The sequence below is a fragment of the Podarcis muralis genome, chromosome 6 (genome assembly GCF_964188315.1).
Source record: "Podarcis muralis chromosome 6, rPodMur119.hap1.1, whole genome shotgun sequence".
Lineage (NCBI taxonomy): Eukaryota > Metazoa > Chordata > Lepidosauria > Squamata > Lacertidae > Podarcis > Podarcis muralis.
Window position 1 is genome coordinate 86,967,754 of NC_135660.1, and position 16,785 is coordinate 86,984,538.

A 16,785-nucleotide genomic window follows, 5' to 3' on the forward strand; every position below is an offset into this window, starting at 1 on the left:
GGCTGGGGGGAAACACACATTTGGGGCTGATATCGCTTGGCTTTATTTCTTGACCCTGGACTCTCCCTCCCTGCCCCCACTCCTTTCCTTGGCAATCACGTTGTGCCCCAAATTCTAGAGCCCCTCCATATAACCATTTGCTCCCTATAGTCTTGAAAATGGAGGAATCCCAGATTTGTTGCAGCCTGGTCCTATGCACCTTTACTGAACCGTAAATCTGGTATGCGCTCAATGGAAATAAGTCACAAACAAATGTCAATAGTAAACAGAGGCGGTTTTAGGGTGGCACAACGGGTGTGAGGCTCATTGGGTGCCGCACTGCAGGGGGCACCAAAACAATGCTGTAGAACACAGTGTGAGAGGCGGTGTGTGTGTGTGTGTGTCAGATTTCGGCAGCGCACAGGGCGCCGCTGAAATTTGAGAGCTCCAAGTCCACCACTGATAGTAAATGTGCATAGTACACAACGGGGAGCAAGCCCTACTGATCACTGGGATCAATGGGAATCCTGCAATCCTATGCATGACAGATGCTCCACAGAACTATCTCCCATGGTTTTAACCTTTAAAGCCCTATACGGCTTTAAAGGTCCCAGGCCACAGAGAGGTTAGGCTGGCCTCAACTAGAGCCAGGGCTTTTTCGGCTGTGGCTCCAATCTGGTAGAACGTTCTGTCACAAGAGACTAGGGCCCTGCGGGACTTGGCATCTTTCCGCAGGGCCTGCAAGACAGAGCTGTTCCACCAGGCCTTTGGTCAGGGCGCAGCCTGACTCCCTCCTTTGGCAATCTTCACAGAACTTTAGCTTAATGGTTGCCATCAATTTGATTTTAATTAATTTTTATAATGAAATGTTTTTAGAATGTTGCACTATTTTGTTGTTGTTAGCCGCCCTGAGCCCAGCTTCAGCTGGGGAGGGCGGGATATAAATAATAATAATAATAATAATAATAATAATAATAATAATAATAATAATTATTATTATTATTATTATTATTATTATTATTATTATTATTATTCCCTGAGCATGTTAACGCCACTCTTCTCTTTATGGAGAACGGCGCAAGCCAAAAACTCAGGATTACGCATTATATATAACCGAATGACGCAGAAAAGCTGCCCCAGTTTCCCAAACTTCCTGTGCTTTTATCTTTGCTTGTTATGCTCATCCTGTGCCTTTCACATCAGATGCTGCACTGATTTCAGGGCGCATCACTTCACAATCAACATATACTTTGCAGCAACAGAAAGAAAAATGTGCCTCATGTACGAAGATCTCTGTTTACAAATTACTGCATCCCGTAGTAAACAGACAACTGAAGCCGACTCAAATACACTGGCCTGTGTATCATATGACAATCTGCCAATGACCGTACGTGGAGGAAAAAAGAAAGAATGATTTATCGATTGGGAATATTTATACCCCACCTTCGAACTGGGGTCTTCAAAGGCAGCTCACATCACCCACACATGAAACGAAATTTTAAAAGGCAAAAATCCCAGCAATTAATATACAATAAAACATAAAAGCAGCGGGCGCCGAGAACAAGACTAAAACCCACAGCCAACGGAAGGCTAAGAAACAGCAGTATCTGTTCAGGCGCAAAGGGAAAATAAAAATGGCTTTGCCTGGCACTTTGAGCTTTAACTGAGTTGTGGTGCCACACTAGAGAAGGCCCAATCCCAGTCACCACCCACCATTCGTCCGACAGCAGCAACACTCACGAAAGGGCTCTCTAGATCATCTGTTTACAGAGGGCAGGGAGATATGAGAGCAGCAGACCCTTTGGCTATCCCAAAAAAGACACCATGGAGCTTGAATAATTGACACTTTAAATCAGAAAAGAAGAATGCTTCTTCCCATATCCTCCAACATTTCTCTCATGAAAATAGGGATGTACTAATTAATTATTATTATTATTATTATTATTATTATTATTATTATTATTATTATTATTTTACTATTTATACTCTGCCCATCTGACTGGGCAGCTTCCAACATACAGTCGTACCTTGGAAGTCGAATGGAATCTGTTCCGGAAGTCTGTTCAACTTCCAAAGCACGGCTTCCGATTGGCTGCAGGAAGCTCCTGCAGCCAATCGGAAGCCGCGGAAGCCCCGTCGGACATTCTGGTTCCAAAGAACATTCGCAAACCGGAACACTCACTTCTGGGTTTGTGGCGTTTGGGAGCCAAAACGTCCAAGTAACAAGGCGTTCGGGATCCAAGGTACGACTGCATATTAAAACATAATTAAACATTAAAAAATACTTCCCCATATAGGGCTACCTTCAGACATCTTCTAAAGGTTGCATAGTTACTTTTCTCCTTGGCTTGGGGAGGGGGGGTCGCATAACTCCATGCCCTCCAATGAAAATAGCGTAATCTTTTATACTCTCTCAACCAATTGCTCTGCTTCTACCTAGTCTACCTGCAATCACAGCACCCAGAGCTCCCTAGCAACCGTCCAGGAACCTTAGGGTCATAGGATTTCTAGCTGTTTCACTCACGAACCCAAATGGGATCTGGGCCACTAATGCAGGTTTCCTCAAGCTCGGCCCTCCAGATGTTTTGAGACCACAATTCCCATCATCCCTGACCACTGGTCCTGCTAGCTAGGGATCATGGGAGTTGTAGGCCAAAAACATCTGGAGGGCCAAGTTTGAGGAAGGCTGCACTAATGGACTATTCTCTCCTCTGCCGCAACAACTCCCATCTGATATATATGTGGATGTCAGGCCTATGGCAACCAAATTTCCTTGGCTGCCTAGAGTCGCTCACTGGGGTCAACGCCATTGGCTCCCACCCAAACAGGGTCCCTGAATGCACCCCTCTGCTTTCTCCCAAGCAACAGCCTCTCCCCTCTCTCTCCCCCCCTCACCAATATCATGGCAATAAGATATTTCATAGCATATTGATAACAAAAATAAAAGCAGGCAGCCATGTTGACCCATCCCACCTCTCACTTTTCGTCAAACGCTTGAGGAAGTGCTCTGTGGATCCTGAAAGCTAGCTCCCTGCTCTGTGATTTTCAGTTGCTCCTAAAAAATGTCACTGGTGCTATTTAGATGTGTGTTTCATAAAAGCTACATTACCACAGGAACTTCTGCAAACATCGTGACCGACTAAGACTGCCGTCCGAAACATATTTACCCGGTTTCCCCAGCCACTCTGAGCGGCTTCCACAAAGACCAAAAATACACTAAGATGTCACACATTAAAAACTTCCCTGAACAGGGCTGCCTTAAGATGTCTTCTGAATGTCAGGTAGTCGTTTATTTCCTTAACATACGACGGGAGGGCGTTCCACAGGGCGGGCACCACTACTGAGAAGGCCCTCTGCCTGGTTCCCTGTAGCTTTGCTTCTCGCAATGAGGGAACCGCCAGAAGGCCCTCAGCCCTGGACCTCATGAATAAGTCCCAATGAATCTACTGCTCAATTAAATCCAAGGAGACTTTACTTCTGAGTAGGCACACATAGGATTGTGCTGTAAGGCTGCAATCCTGTTCTAGCCTTTACCCAAGAGAAAGCACCGTTGGCTTACTTTTGAGTAGACACTGTAAGGCTCTATCCAGAAATGCAATAGAGAAACAGCATTGAAAGCCAATAACATAATTTCCCATACCGTGCGATGCACTTATCTGAGAGTTGAAAACGACGCATCTGCAATCTATCACAGCAAGTAAACAGCACAGCCTGTGTGCTCAGACTTTTGTGCCACAATCTAAAGAGCAATCAGCGAGCCCTTTCCTTCTCTGGTAGTGCTGCAGAGAGAGGGAAAAAGTTGCTCTTTCTGTCTGGCACCAGGCCAGGCAAGAGGAAGCATAACCTCCCCTTGGGTGACATGCAGCTGCAGCACAAACTGCAGCGCACCTCAGAAACATAGTCCTATAAGGAGGGACGGCAGTCCAGCTTAAAAGCCAGAAGCCCGCACTCTCTAGGCTACGGCGAAACAGCAAATCAAGTGGGGCACACAATCTGTTTGTCACTAGCAAGATTGTGCAGATTCCACAAGAAACAAGACATTGCCAATTGACGCTGGCTCGGCCTGCTCTTGTGCTTATAGAGGGGATCTCATCATCTGAAAGCAGCCAGTGAAGTTTTTCCACGGCACGGCGCTCACCACTACCCCCTGCTACTTGCTGCAGGTAAAACTGCTGGTCAAGTCACCGGGGTGGGGTTCAAAAGTTGGCAACTCTCCTCATGGGACTACTTCGGTCTCTGGAAATTGCCCGACAGTTTCAAATCAGAGCACAAGAGGGGCAAGAGGAGACAGTTGTGTGGGTGTTGTGGGATTCGTTTTAAGGAAGGCAGTAAAACCATGTGAAATGAAGTAAGCCCCCGTCAAACGAAATTCAGGAGAAAAACAGCCAGCTATGCATTATTTCCTGCGCAGAACAAATGGTAGAATTAGGAAAGTTTCTCCCTTTTAAAATGTAGAACAGAACTACATATTTCATTCACGTTGGCTGCTTTCAGTCTACACAACTGAAGTCCAGTTACACTTCTCTCTCACACACACAGGATTATGCCCCATTGAACTTAACTTTATTTTTACCAATTAATTAATTAATATATGGACGTGTCTTTGCTGCTTGTTCAGAGACAGGTGCCCATTTCAGGAACTGATCCCCCCCCCCATGTATCTTAAAAGACCATCTGATCGCTACAGCCCCTGTCATAGGTTTGAGTCATCAGATTGCTCCCCCTATGTCCAAGTCTCTCTTATTTCTTTTCTTTCTTTCTTTCACTGGCTTGAGAAAGGTTTCATACCACTTACGACTTTCAAAGCTGAGATATCTGTGTTTTCCACGCTCCCCTTTTCTTATACCAGGGTCAATGATACCAGGGTCACTCTCTCCTCATCAAAGCGGCACATCGAGACCTGAAGTAACAAACCTTCCTTAGGTTCTCATCTATCTATCTCTTGATTTATGGCCCGCCTCATCTCAAAAGTAACAAAAGCTGAAGAAGACACAGGCACACACATAACAAAACAGAAATAAATTCCCGGTTGTTTTTCAGCACTGATCGGCAGTAAATTTATAATGCAAGTATACAGTCATATTGTGGGGAAAGAAGAGGAGGAGGAGGAATAAGAAAACATTTTTATTATTTGGTATACTGTATAGGTGAGCAGAAAGGATAGGATACTTTGGTTGCAAATTTTAAAGTTGGGACTGCTCTTCTATTTCGCCGTACCACGGTATACCCCATATATCCCTTATATTCCAACATATAAAAAGGGATATTAAAATTATATTATGATTATTCAAAGATCTATGTATCCGAAATTTGACTGTGCCGTTTCTGAAAAGAGAAAAAATAGACTCCAGCTGAATCAGCTCTAAAGGCTTCTTACAAAGTATCTTCCGTTTTGCTCATGAAAAAGAAACTAAAATTTTCTGACTTTATGCCTGTCATTATGTAGCACTTGCTCACGGAACACAGAAGTGATCAAACGAGGCAAGGTATAAATATAAAGTAAAATAAACAAACTCCGCGCAAAATGGCACAGTTCTTATAGTTTCAAGACGCCAGATCTGAAACCTGTTCCTGAGGCATCACTTCCGAATATTTGCGTTTGCAAACGTAAACACTCATTTCCCACATGAGAGTTAAGAAATTTAGTGGGAGCAACGGGAGGGCAGTTCCGTCGCAAACGATTGTGCAAATATGAATTTGCAGGCCACATCGGCAAGGCGTTGGCAAACCATTAGCAAAATAATGACATGGTTTTGCGTCATCGTTTTTTAACATGCATGTGAACTAGAAATCGCCTGCTTATCTGCCCGCCCAGTATTTGTGACAAGCGTTTTCATTTGGATTTTTGACTAAACCTTCCTTTCTGCACTCTTGTAAAGATCAGAGATTTCCCCACAGAAGCTGGCAGGAGGAAATACTGCTCAGTGGAAAAAATATCAGGCTTTTTTTAGGGGGGGGTCTAATTACTCCCTCCCATATTTCTCAACTCCAGGGTTCCTCACTTCTTTCTGCCATTGCTCATGGCCTTAAATTGAGTCATTTTTTGCGTGCCTCAAATTCCAAGAACAAATCCCCCCTTGACTAATGAGTGAAAGGAAGAAGGGGTGGAGAGGGCATGAAAGGCTGATGTTTTTTAAAAATCTGCACCAAGATAACTTTTAATTATTAGGGGAACAAAAAGGGCACCTTCTTCAAAACTGAATTTCAGAAGGTTGAGAGATCTCTCAGGACCCAATGGGTGCAATCATATTTACCATATTTCTGGGGAATATTTGCCAAGAGTATGATCAGACCTTACGATAACAAATGCTGTTGTGTTAACACATTTAACTTCATTTCTGGGGCACACCGAGCAAATTAAGGTCTCCCAGTTAAATGGATACCAACTGGATCTAAGAAGTGCCTGTCTCAAGGCGATGCTCTGGGCTTGTGCATACATAACCATTTGCGGAATTTACTCATTCTAGTCCCACATGCCTAACATCAGCTGCTGCAGTTGCCCCGGAAGGTCCTTGCTACTCTGGTAAATTGCCATCTAGTCAATATTTAAAGGTAAACTCAGAGCTACCTAAACTCGGAACTGACCTCTTCGTACAGCAACCAGGGGGGTGAAATCTAATAGTCCCGATCCAGAAAAGTAGCCAAAGCAGAAGACCATGTGCATATTGTACACAAAGATAAACAGTGCACAAATGTGGGGCTTGGGACAGGGGGTTGCTTCGGCTAAGAAACCAGATTCTGTGTGTTCTACGGGGTGTGCTCTTTAAACACCACCGCCCATCGCTTTTTGCACATCACATCCTCATGCAAAAACTGCTTGATTCCCTAAGGACAGTTCCTACCACCACCCAACTAGGATGGTTGCCTGATAGTTACATGTGTCAGAGCCGCCAAGAGCAGGTTTTCTGCGCTAGCCAAGAAAAGTGTGCTGCTCTCAGGAGGGAACAAACCCCGAATAAAATGAAACTCTCTCCCTGTAATTTTGAGGTGCTGAGTTATTCTCTCTCCTGACTGCCTTTCTACAGCTGCTTCCAAAAAGGTGCCTGAATGTCAAAGTGTTATTATTTCAGTCCCGAACAGAGACGGTAGGATCTGGGATTTTTCAAAAGGAGGGTGTATAATTAGCCAATCAGTATTATGTTACTCTGTTCATAACTTAATAACCATTTTAATACAGATGGCACACACAGGGACAATTTCCTGGGATAGCCTTGCAGTATATTACAGAGACAGTGTGTTTGGGGGGGGAGCTTTTTTAGCCAAGGTACATTCTCCAAGTTAATTTTACCTGCTGTTTTGAGATGATTTGGGATAATTCCATATCATTTTCAAAAATATTAGAAGCCATTGATCGAAGATGCCAACTTGGGGGGGAAATGCCTCCTGGCCATTAGAACTTTGACAAATCTTCTATGGAAACCACATAAATTAACAAAGCATTTTCCCCCCTATTCCTATTGGTGAAAATGACTTCTTTTTTAAAAAATGGAATTGGCTACATTTTCTATGTATTTCATGATTAACTATTTAGCCAAGCAGCTGTAGAGATGGATGCTAGACTGTTGTGTCCATCTGGATACAAGTGTCTCTGTGGGGCGACTTTCTATATTACTTTTTCCTGCATGGAGATTCATATCTCCGATATTTGCAGCAGCTGCCCCTTTCTGCAGTTTGTGGCAGAAAATACTCTTGCATCTCAATCTGTATGTTTCGAAACACATCCATTTAGAGTTTTCTTTCCTTTTCCTTACATGCATTCTTAACATGCTGGGTATAAGGGAGCCACAAATACAGGTAAGTCTAAAAATCTGCTCAGATATGTACCCCGCATTAATTCCTTTGTAACTGATGACAACAGAACGTTGAAGTCCTTCAATCCTACTTTCCCTTTCCAAGCACAACCAATAGTGTGTGCACCTATCTAAATCACAGTTTCCAGATCACCTCGCCCAGGATCTTTGTCTTTCCAACGTCAGCACATGGAATAGTGGAGTGTCTCTCTTTGAAGGAGGGTATTTAGGGTTCTCAGTGTGTATTCTGCCTTTTGCAGGTGTGCAAATTGTCCCACTGCGTTGCGTTTGAAAGCACAGGGGATATATTGCTCTAGTTGATTCTCTTACATTGTTGTCTCAACACCAGCACTGGATCTTATCACAGGGGTATCTGTCTTCTATTTATTTAGTTATCTATAGGTAGAAAGACAGGCAGGCAACCTGCTTTGGAAGGCACAGTGAAACGGACAAGGCTGGCATTACTCTCTGACCACTTTTGTACGGCACATACTCACACAAATGGGGCGCCACCCCTATGATATAGCCAGAAACTTGGAAAGGAAAGAAAGAAAGGCACACATCAGCAGGGAACACGAAATAAGATGTTTAGAAAGCTGCCAAACTAAAATCGAGATAGCGAAAAATACGCGTGAGACGCACACAGAGCGCAGGCAGAGGCGCCTGCGCGCAGGCAGGCACACAACTGTTTGTAACCCTTGACCTAAGCGAATCTTCCTTTCAGAAGTTTCTCCAACTCCCGAGGGGCTCGAAAAGGTGCGAGGGCTCTTTCTTCCTCCAAAAGGAAGCGTCATTGCCCGGGGGAGGGGAAAAGAAAGGCCTCTTATTTGAGGGGGAGGAAAAGAAGAAGTAGTAGTAGAAGTTAAGACTGTTTGTTTAAGACAAATCACCATTTGGTATTTTAACGGCACGGCAATCGTCTCCACATATAGGAGCTTTTCATGTTTTGAGAGGTTTCACCGGAGAGAAAATGCCCGTCTTTCCCAGCGAGGCGAAGATACTATGAGCGCGTCCATCTCCTCTTTTCCCCAACAAACCGGACGCCAATTGCGCGCCGAAACAACTGCTGGGAAGAGGTGCCGCGGACCCCGCTCCCTGCTCCCCCTACCCGCGTCGCCACCCTACATTTCGTTAGCCCCATAACCATCTCCTTTCGAAAATCTGCCCCGGCGAACCAAGACAAGCCGTCGGAGCCCCACGGGCACGCCCTAAGGCAGATACAGAAGCGGTCCAGAAGCTCGCCCGCGCGCCCGGAAACTGGAGTGGCTCCATGAGTTAGGATGGAGACCTCTTTTTTTTGTCCTTTCAGACGAAGTGTGAGCGAGGGAGAGACAGGCACACACAGAGAGAGAGAGGACTCAGAGAAGAAGAGAGGAAGCGTCTGTTGGGGTGGGCAGGGTTCTTCAGGGCCTCTAGGGACAAGGGCGGAGTGGGGGGAGAAGGCGGGCTGGGTGTCCCGCCAGGAAAGCAACCCAGTGGCGTTCAGAGGCTGGGGGGCGCAGGAGGCGCTGGTGTGTGCGACTCACCGGTTGATGGAGGACACGCTGGGGACGGTGTCGTTGTCGCAGATGCCCTCGGCCAGTAGCCGGTCCCGGATCTCCCAAGCGAACATGGTGGGGTTTTGCCTCTTGTACTCGGCGATTTTATCCACTACTTTGGGGGTCGCCACTTTGGGCTTAGAGCCTCCGATCACGCCCGGCTTGATGCTCCCGGTCTCGTAGTACCTGCAAGCGCAGAGCGAGGTTCAAAGCTGAGCCCCGGAGCCTGCAGGGAAGCCTCCATCCACGCACCCCGCGCCCACCGCCGCTCCCGAACACGTGCACACAAACCAACGGGTTGGGGAGGCGATTTTTGGACCCCGCATTCCCGCCCCCGCCCCTGCGCGGATCTGCAAGGGAAACCCCACTCTCGCATCCCGTCCTGGGGCTGTCCTCCTGGGGCTGCAGGGTCCGCCTTGCCTGGAGTCAGCCCCCGGAAACACCACCCCCCATTTTCCACAGGCCCTTGGCGCGCGTAACGCCTGGTTCGGCGGGGCAGGACGATGCAGAGGCCGGGGGCACCCTGGCCACAACACTCCCCCTCCCCCCTGCCCATGCCAACCTACAGCCAGGAGAAGTTAGCTAGACACACTTAACCGTGGGGGAGGGGGAAACTGAGGGTTGGTTTTGTTTTTTTCAAGGGGGATTTCCTCGACTCCGATTTCCTCCCCAGCGCTTAGTCCCGGGTCTCCCCCACCCCCTAAAAAACCCAGACGCATCTTTTTTCCTCTGTCTCTCTCTCTCTGTCTCTCTCTCTCTTTCTCTTTCTCTCTCTCTCTGCCCTTCGCCGGGCAATTGCTAATCCCTTTGCAAATCCTTTGCAAAGAAAGCGGGGTGATAGTGGAAAATCTACATTTTTTGGACACCCCCCTCCACAGCCCCCTCCCTGGCATGCACTCGGCTCAGCTGCCCCCCCCCCGCCTTCTCCCTACTCCCCCTTTGAGCTGAGCTCTGCTGTAGGGCGGTGACATCTACTTGGCGAAGGGGGGGGGGGGAGAAGGAAGAAAAAGAGAGAGAGAGGAGGAGAAGAGAGAGAGAGAGGCAGCCTGCCGGCCTGCTGGTTCCTGCTGACCTGGGGGTGGAGAGAAAGTAGGGCCCGGCCTGTCTTAGCTGGGAGGAGGAGAAGGCAGGGAGGGGAGACTTGCAGGTTGGTCTCACAGCAAATTGGGTTGCAATCGCTTTGTTTCTTTGCTTGGTGGGCTTTTCCCCCTCTTTCCGAACCCACAGCAGGTCCCTGTTTTAAGATAGTGCCAGACAAAAGAAAGCAAGAGAGGAGCGTGGGTGCTGGGTGGCGGGTGCGCAGCGCCGACGAGCCGGGCCTCCCTTCGCCCCCGGGGTCCAGGGCTCCGCTTCCAGGTCCACACCGAGACTCTGCCAAAGGGCAGCCGAGGCGCCTCTCTCTCTCTCCCCCTCCCCGCCCCTGGCGGCGCTTGCCCTCCCCACGCGCGCCCGGGCCTTACCTGCCCAGAATCTTGCTGACGCAGCCGTGGCTGACCCGCAGCTGCCGGGAGATGTCGCAGGGTCGCACCCCCTGGTGAGCCAGCTCCACGATCCTTTGCCTCACCACGTCCGGCAGGGGCCTGCCGTTCACAAACACCCCCCCGAGCTGGTTGACACCCCCGTGCCCTGCTGGGGAGAGAGAAGAAACACGCACACACCAGCGAAGACCCACGCACACCGGGGGTGGGGGAGGGAGGGCAGGAGAGGGGAGGGAAAGGAGGGGAAAGGGAGAGAAACATTAGTCGGGGCAGTTGAGCCGGACAAGTCGCCAATGACAGGGGAAGGGGTGGGATGGCAGGCAGGCAGGCAGGATTCGACCCCCGCGGCGAAGGGAGCCTTCTCCTGGCGCCCAACGGGGCTGGGTGCTCCCCTGTGTGTTTTTTAAGGGTCTTTCCCACCCTGGGGAGGGTGGCAGGTGATTGACCTGGCCGTTCCCACCGGAAACCAAAATCTCTGCTCAGGAGGAAGGTCTCCTCAAATTCTCCCCTCCTTTTCTCTCTCTTTTCTCCCCTCAATTTATATTTCCACTCGGCTCTGCCCAAGTTTCCAAACAGGTCGGGCTCGATCCTCTGACACGGGCGAAATCCTACTCCTTTCTGAGGGGCCGCTCAATTGTTTCATAGCAAAATGATTGCTAAATTTGTTACATAGACGCTGGTATAAAAATAGAACGAAGGAGTCCGTCTCTTTTCTTCTCCCCCCTCACTAACAGTTTATATCTTTCCTTTTTCTTTCTTTGCTCTTCAGGATAATTTCTCCCATTATACGGAATTATTTTTCAGAGGAATAATAATTTACACCAGCTTCGGGTGCGCTTTGTTTTTATTTTATTTAAGCCATCTATCTTTCTATGTATTTCTCTTTATCCTCCCCTCCTCAGACAATCTCCCAGACCTGATCTGCCTTTGCAGCAGTCTAATAATTTATAATTTAGCTAAATCCAGCGGGGCAGGGGTCTATCTCTGCTGTCCTCCAAAGGAGAAGCAGGAATTTCACGGAGCGGATTTTAATCCAGCGCTTGCCACAATAATCTGTGGGGGTTTGGATGTTTTGGACAGCGCCAAAAGGCTCTAAGAGAACCCCCCCCCCCCGTGTTGTTGTTTATTAGCCTTTCCCCGCGGTCCCTTCTCCCTTGCTCCTCGATCCGCAACTCACTTAAGCCGAAATATTTCCCTTTCGGGCGCTCCAGCCCAGGCGGAACCTGCCGTGGGCTGGGGAGCTGCTCGAAGCCCCCTCTCCGGTGTTTAACTGGAATAGGTACCGGAGCGATGTTAAGTGTCAAAAGGTCCCTGGAGTGATTACACCCACAAGGTGAATAGAGCGCTGCATTTAACTCGCACACAACGGACCTAACCTTTGCTGCTGCCTGGGCGACGTAGGAAGGAAGGGAAAAAGAGATCTTGAGTGTTTGGGTTTTTTTCCCTCCCCAAGCTTACTGAAAAATGATCTGTTTGTATTTTTGCAGAGCTCCCACCCTCCTCGGTACTCAGTGACACTGACTTATTGGCTCTGAACTTGGTGGAAACTCTCATTGCCCCTGCGATCGATCCCAGTCCTTTCTCGCAAATAGAGTTTTTTCACCTCCTCGCACAGCACCTTCCAGGATGCTCAGCTTCTAAAGCCCGCTTACATCCTATTTACTGGCGCGGAGGTTGCACAAAAATGCACTCCACGCCGCCGCTCCCCAACCACTGCCACGGCTTTGTTTTCGTGAAATTAAGAGGGGATTTCAGGTCGTCTTCCTGCAACCGCCCCGGTCCCCCCCCCCCTCCAAAGCATCCACCGCACACTTTTCACTGTCTCTCTTTATTTTTTTATTTTTGCAGGTGGAATGGCGTTGACCGGCCTCTCTTTCTCACTCTGTATCTGTTTGTTTCCTTCATTTGTCTGGGTCACCTTCTGCAGATGTTGCCTCTAAAGTTACCAAGCAGGCAATTTCTGCAGCACCTCATTCCTGAATAATTCAGGGCACCTTTGATAACTCGCATTACAGAGTATTAAAAGGCAACAGATGCAAAAAAGATTAAGGGATTAATAATTCAGATTATTGCACCTGCGTCTCCACAGCCACACACCAGCCCAAGTTCTGAATTCACTTCCTTCGGGGTTAGAGACTGTCTTTTTTTCCCCTTTCTACGGCTGTTTCTCGCTTTTCCTGCTCCGGCCGTTCCTTTGTAACGCAGGGCGCGCGTTGAATGGCGCAGGCTTCTACCCGGAGCAAGTCAGAAGAGGTTGTGAGGGTACGAAATTCACCCCGCTTCCAAGAAACAAAAAAACCCAACGCATTTGCAGGAGGGAATTAAACCTTCCGATGAGCCACGTTGTTTAATTTTAAATGGTTCTAGATATACTCAATGTGGGATTCGGCCTGTTAAAACATTCCTACATTAAACTGCAGCTGGAATCATTTCAGTTTGGCTTTTATAAGAGGCAGGTGATTGACACGAAATGTCAAAAATGCGAAAAATATAGACAACGGTCGGTTTTAGGTTGTGTTTTTTTTTAAAGGTATTTATTGGTTGGAACATCGGTCCTTTTCGCCCGATTTCCTAGTCCCAAAATACGTTTTAACTCCTAACACATTATTTTCCCTTCCTTTGTGTCTTTTTAAGCGTGATTTTTGTGTAGGGCATATGCTTGAAAGTTAAGGATGTCAAAAGTTAGGGATTGCTGTTAATTATTCATTTACTGACTCTCTCAGTCTCCCCTCTCTGGTTTCAGCTGAACGTTGTTGCTTTTTGTTTTGTTTTAAACAGAATTGTTCCTCCGCAATTTCCTTTTAAATAAAAAGTGTTAAGCGAGGCGATGGTGAGCCGCGACAATAAGAAGAAAGAGCCAGGTTGATTTCTGGGTTTTGCTCCTCGTGAAATGGATAGAGAGAAAAACAATTCCGGGATCCTCTGCCCCTCCGCGTCAGAAATGGATGCATTTAAAAGACAGGCCGAGGATTTGGGGCGGCGGCGGGGGGGGGGGGATGTGGCAAACGGAAAGCTCAACGCACAAAACTTCAGAGAAGGCAAAGCGAATCGAACGGAAAGGCCTTTAAAATCCTTATTTTAAAGGAAACGCTCTCAGCTTACGCCGAGGCTGGCTTTTCCTCTCCTGACCCCCGTTTAATAATTACAAATCAGATAATGTAAAATCTAAGGGGAAAGGCAGTGCATAGATTTATACCGACGTCTTATAAGCATACTATATTATGTTCCTATCCAATTATAATTTCATTATATTCTACGGGCTTTTCTCCTGCCTAACTGAAGCCCTAGGTTGCATTTTTAAAGTCCAGAACTCCTCCGAACTATTTCAAAGATTTGGCTCTATGGAAAGGGAGTTTGGGGGCCTTCACTCCGCTAACAGCGTCGCCAGGAGTGTGGGGTGAGGGGGTCCCTTCTAAAACCTCTTCCCCCCCCCCCGGCCCGCAGTCCACTAGAAAGTGGAAGGACTGCCACGGCTGCCCGGCCTTTTTCCTGCTTCACCTTCCAGCCGGCGGAGATGGCAAGCGGGGAAGGGGCTCTCAGGTGCGGAGGGAGAGGAGAGGAGGAGGCGGCGGCGGCGGCGGCGCCGAGGGCTGCTGCCGGTACTCACGGTGCATCGCGGAGAAGGGGTCTGCCTTGCAGTGCATATCCATGGGGAGGCAGAGGAAGGGGAAGAAGTCGGCTGACGCCGCCGTGTCGCCGCGCAGAGTCAACTTCGGCACTTGGGGGAGAATCGGGCCGGAGGCGCGGCGGAGCGGACGGGGAACCGGCTCGGCGCGCCGACGGGGAGCCGGACGACGGCCTGGACGAGGAGCAGAAGATGGAGAAGCCGAAGCGGCGGCGGCGGCGGTGGTGGCGCCGCCCCCCGGGTCGCCCTTCTTCCCTCGCTGCCGGTCCTGGGCCGGCGGAGGGCCAAGGGAACTTTCCTTCCTCGGCGGCGCTCACGATCCCCACCCGGAGCAAGGACAGGTGCACGGCATGGCGGGGGCCCCGTCGGGCCGGCGCAGCGCAGAAGCGTCGCGCTCGGCTCTCCAAGTCGCCGGCGCCGCGGAGTTCGCTTCTGCCAAGTTCGTTCGACGGCACGGCGGCAAATCCGGGGAGCGATGGGCCGGTGGGTCACCCAGGCAGGCGCTTCTTCTCTCCGCCGTCGAGGATCTGCTTCTGACTCCGCTGCTCCGGGTTCCCTAGGCGGAGGGCGAAGGAGGAAACCCGGCTCCTCCTGGTCCTTCCAGACTTTTTCCCCCCTGGCTCGCTCGCTTGCTCCCTCCTTCCTTGTCGCCTCCCTCCCTCTCCTCTCTCTCTCTCCTCCCCCCTGTCTCCTTTTTTTTTCCTTTTTTGCACAAGGTGGGATGTGCTTGCCACGAGCTTTGCCTGGAGAATGGAGCTGCCGTCGCCGGTGTGCGCCTCTCTAAAAGCGGCAAACCCCCCTCCAGATCTCACCCCGGACTCCCCCCCCTCTCCGTACACACACACACACATACACTCGCTATCCCTCTCCCTCGCACACACCTCCGCCCCCTCCCCTCTCGCTCTCGCCCTCCCTTTTTCGCCGGGCACACACACACACACACAGAGAGAGAGAGAGAGAGAGAGAGAGAGAGAGAGAGAGAGAGAGAGAGAGAGATGGATGGCTTGTCAGACAAAGGCAATAGATTCCAACACTCTCCGATTCGCCAACACGCAGCGCCGGAGACCCGGCGAGGAAGGTCCGGCGCTCTGTCACCGCCAAAGCGAAAAACGCACCCCCTCAAAAAAATAAATACGTACCAACAAATAAATATATCTGTGTGTGGGTGACGGCGCGGGGGAGGGGAGCAGATCCAGGAGACCAGGGAGAGGGGAGAGGACCAAAACCTCCGAGGTATAGGGAAGGCGCGGAGTGGTTGATTGGTTGGTTGGGCGATCGGGGGATCCGGGAAGGGCCACGAAACTCGCAGGGGGCATCAACTGTTGGGTAGCACCGTGGCAAGTCCGCGGGCGCAGAGAGTCCTCGCGGCTTTGTTTTCTTCCCTCTCCCAAGCCATGGGATGGTGAAGGGGTCTACTTTTGTATTTTACGCGCGTTGGAAGCCTGCCGATGTAGATGTAAATGTGCCCCCCCCCCGAAAACACTTTCCCCGCCGCCATTATTTGTTTTAATGTGGGAGGCCTTCCGCCTCCAGAAATCTCAGCTGCTGGAGCCGAATCGAAGGCGAGGATCGACTTTTGCGCGCGCGCCTACGCGCGCGCCCTTCCCTCCCGGTTTGCCCCTCAGTCAAACGCAGGCGAAAGGGTCGGATCTGGAGACTCGGGGGCCGCCCAGGCAGCGAAGCGGCCTCGGCTTAAATCGCTGGAACTCGGCGCGCTCCCCCTCGAGTCGCCTGGAGGTCGGGGCTGCGGCCAGCAATGCCAGCAGGCACTTGTCCACCCCAATCCCTCACCCGCAGACCTGAGCGATTGGGGACGAGGCCCTCGAGGTCCCGGGGATTAATCTGGGCATCGGGAGGGTCGTGTGAACCAGCTGTGTGAAGGGCCTGCGGGGAATTCAGTTTAAAAACGCCTCGAACTCTTGCGTAAGAAAAATCTGGCATAGGGATGAGAAGGAAAACACTTTTTTGGCGGTAGCTGTCAGTCATTTTCCAGTCCCAACCACGTTTACTCGGAGGCAAGCCCCACTGATTCCAATGGGGCTTGCTTCCAAGTAAATATGTTGGGTATTTCCGCCTTCGTGGGGCTTGTTTCAAACGTCCCAGATTTTTGTTCCTCTGCCCGCATTTTCATTTCGATCCATTAGAAACAGAATTTTAAAACCGCGCGCGTGTGTGTTATGATTTAATGTGCCTGTTTCCAATTTTTCCTCTCCCGTTTTCATTTTAAACTTTTGATTTTTCTTTATTATTATTTTTTGTACGATATGGATTTCAAAAACTGGCAAAAACTGAAAGAGGTGGCATCAGAAAACACGCGCAGGAAGCTGACGAAAGAGAGTCGGGAACCAACCTGAGATTAATAAATAGACAGATGT

At 49.5% G+C, this 16,785-nt stretch overlaps 1 protein-coding gene across 25 annotated transcripts in view; it reads right to left on the reverse strand.

Moving 5' to 3' along the window:
- PAX2 (paired box 2) overlaps positions 1 to 14,722 on the reverse strand; it is a 143,966-nt gene extending 129,244 nt beyond the window's left edge. For 11 of the 25 annotated variants that reach the window (XM_028728984.2, XM_028728971.2, XM_028728981.2 and 8 more), the window contains exons 1-4: positions 14,393 to 14,524; positions 10,768 to 10,936; positions 10,380 to 10,541; positions 9,296 to 9,493 (exon numbers count right to left, since the gene is read on the reverse strand). In XM_028728984.2, coding sequence (XP_028584817.2) covers positions 9,296 to 9,493; positions 10,380 to 10,541; positions 10,768 to 10,936; positions 14,393 to 14,435 — 572 coding nt within the window. In that variant the 5' untranslated portion in view covers positions 14,436 to 14,524. Of the gene's footprint in view, positions 1 to 9,295; positions 9,494 to 10,379; positions 10,542 to 10,767; positions 10,937 to 14,392 lie in introns of all 25 variants that reach the window. The other 14 variants (XM_028728980.2, XM_028728986.2, XM_028728973.2 and 11 more) reach the window with 6 other exon arrangements.
- Between the last annotated feature and the right edge of the window lie 2,063 nt (positions 14,723 to 16,785).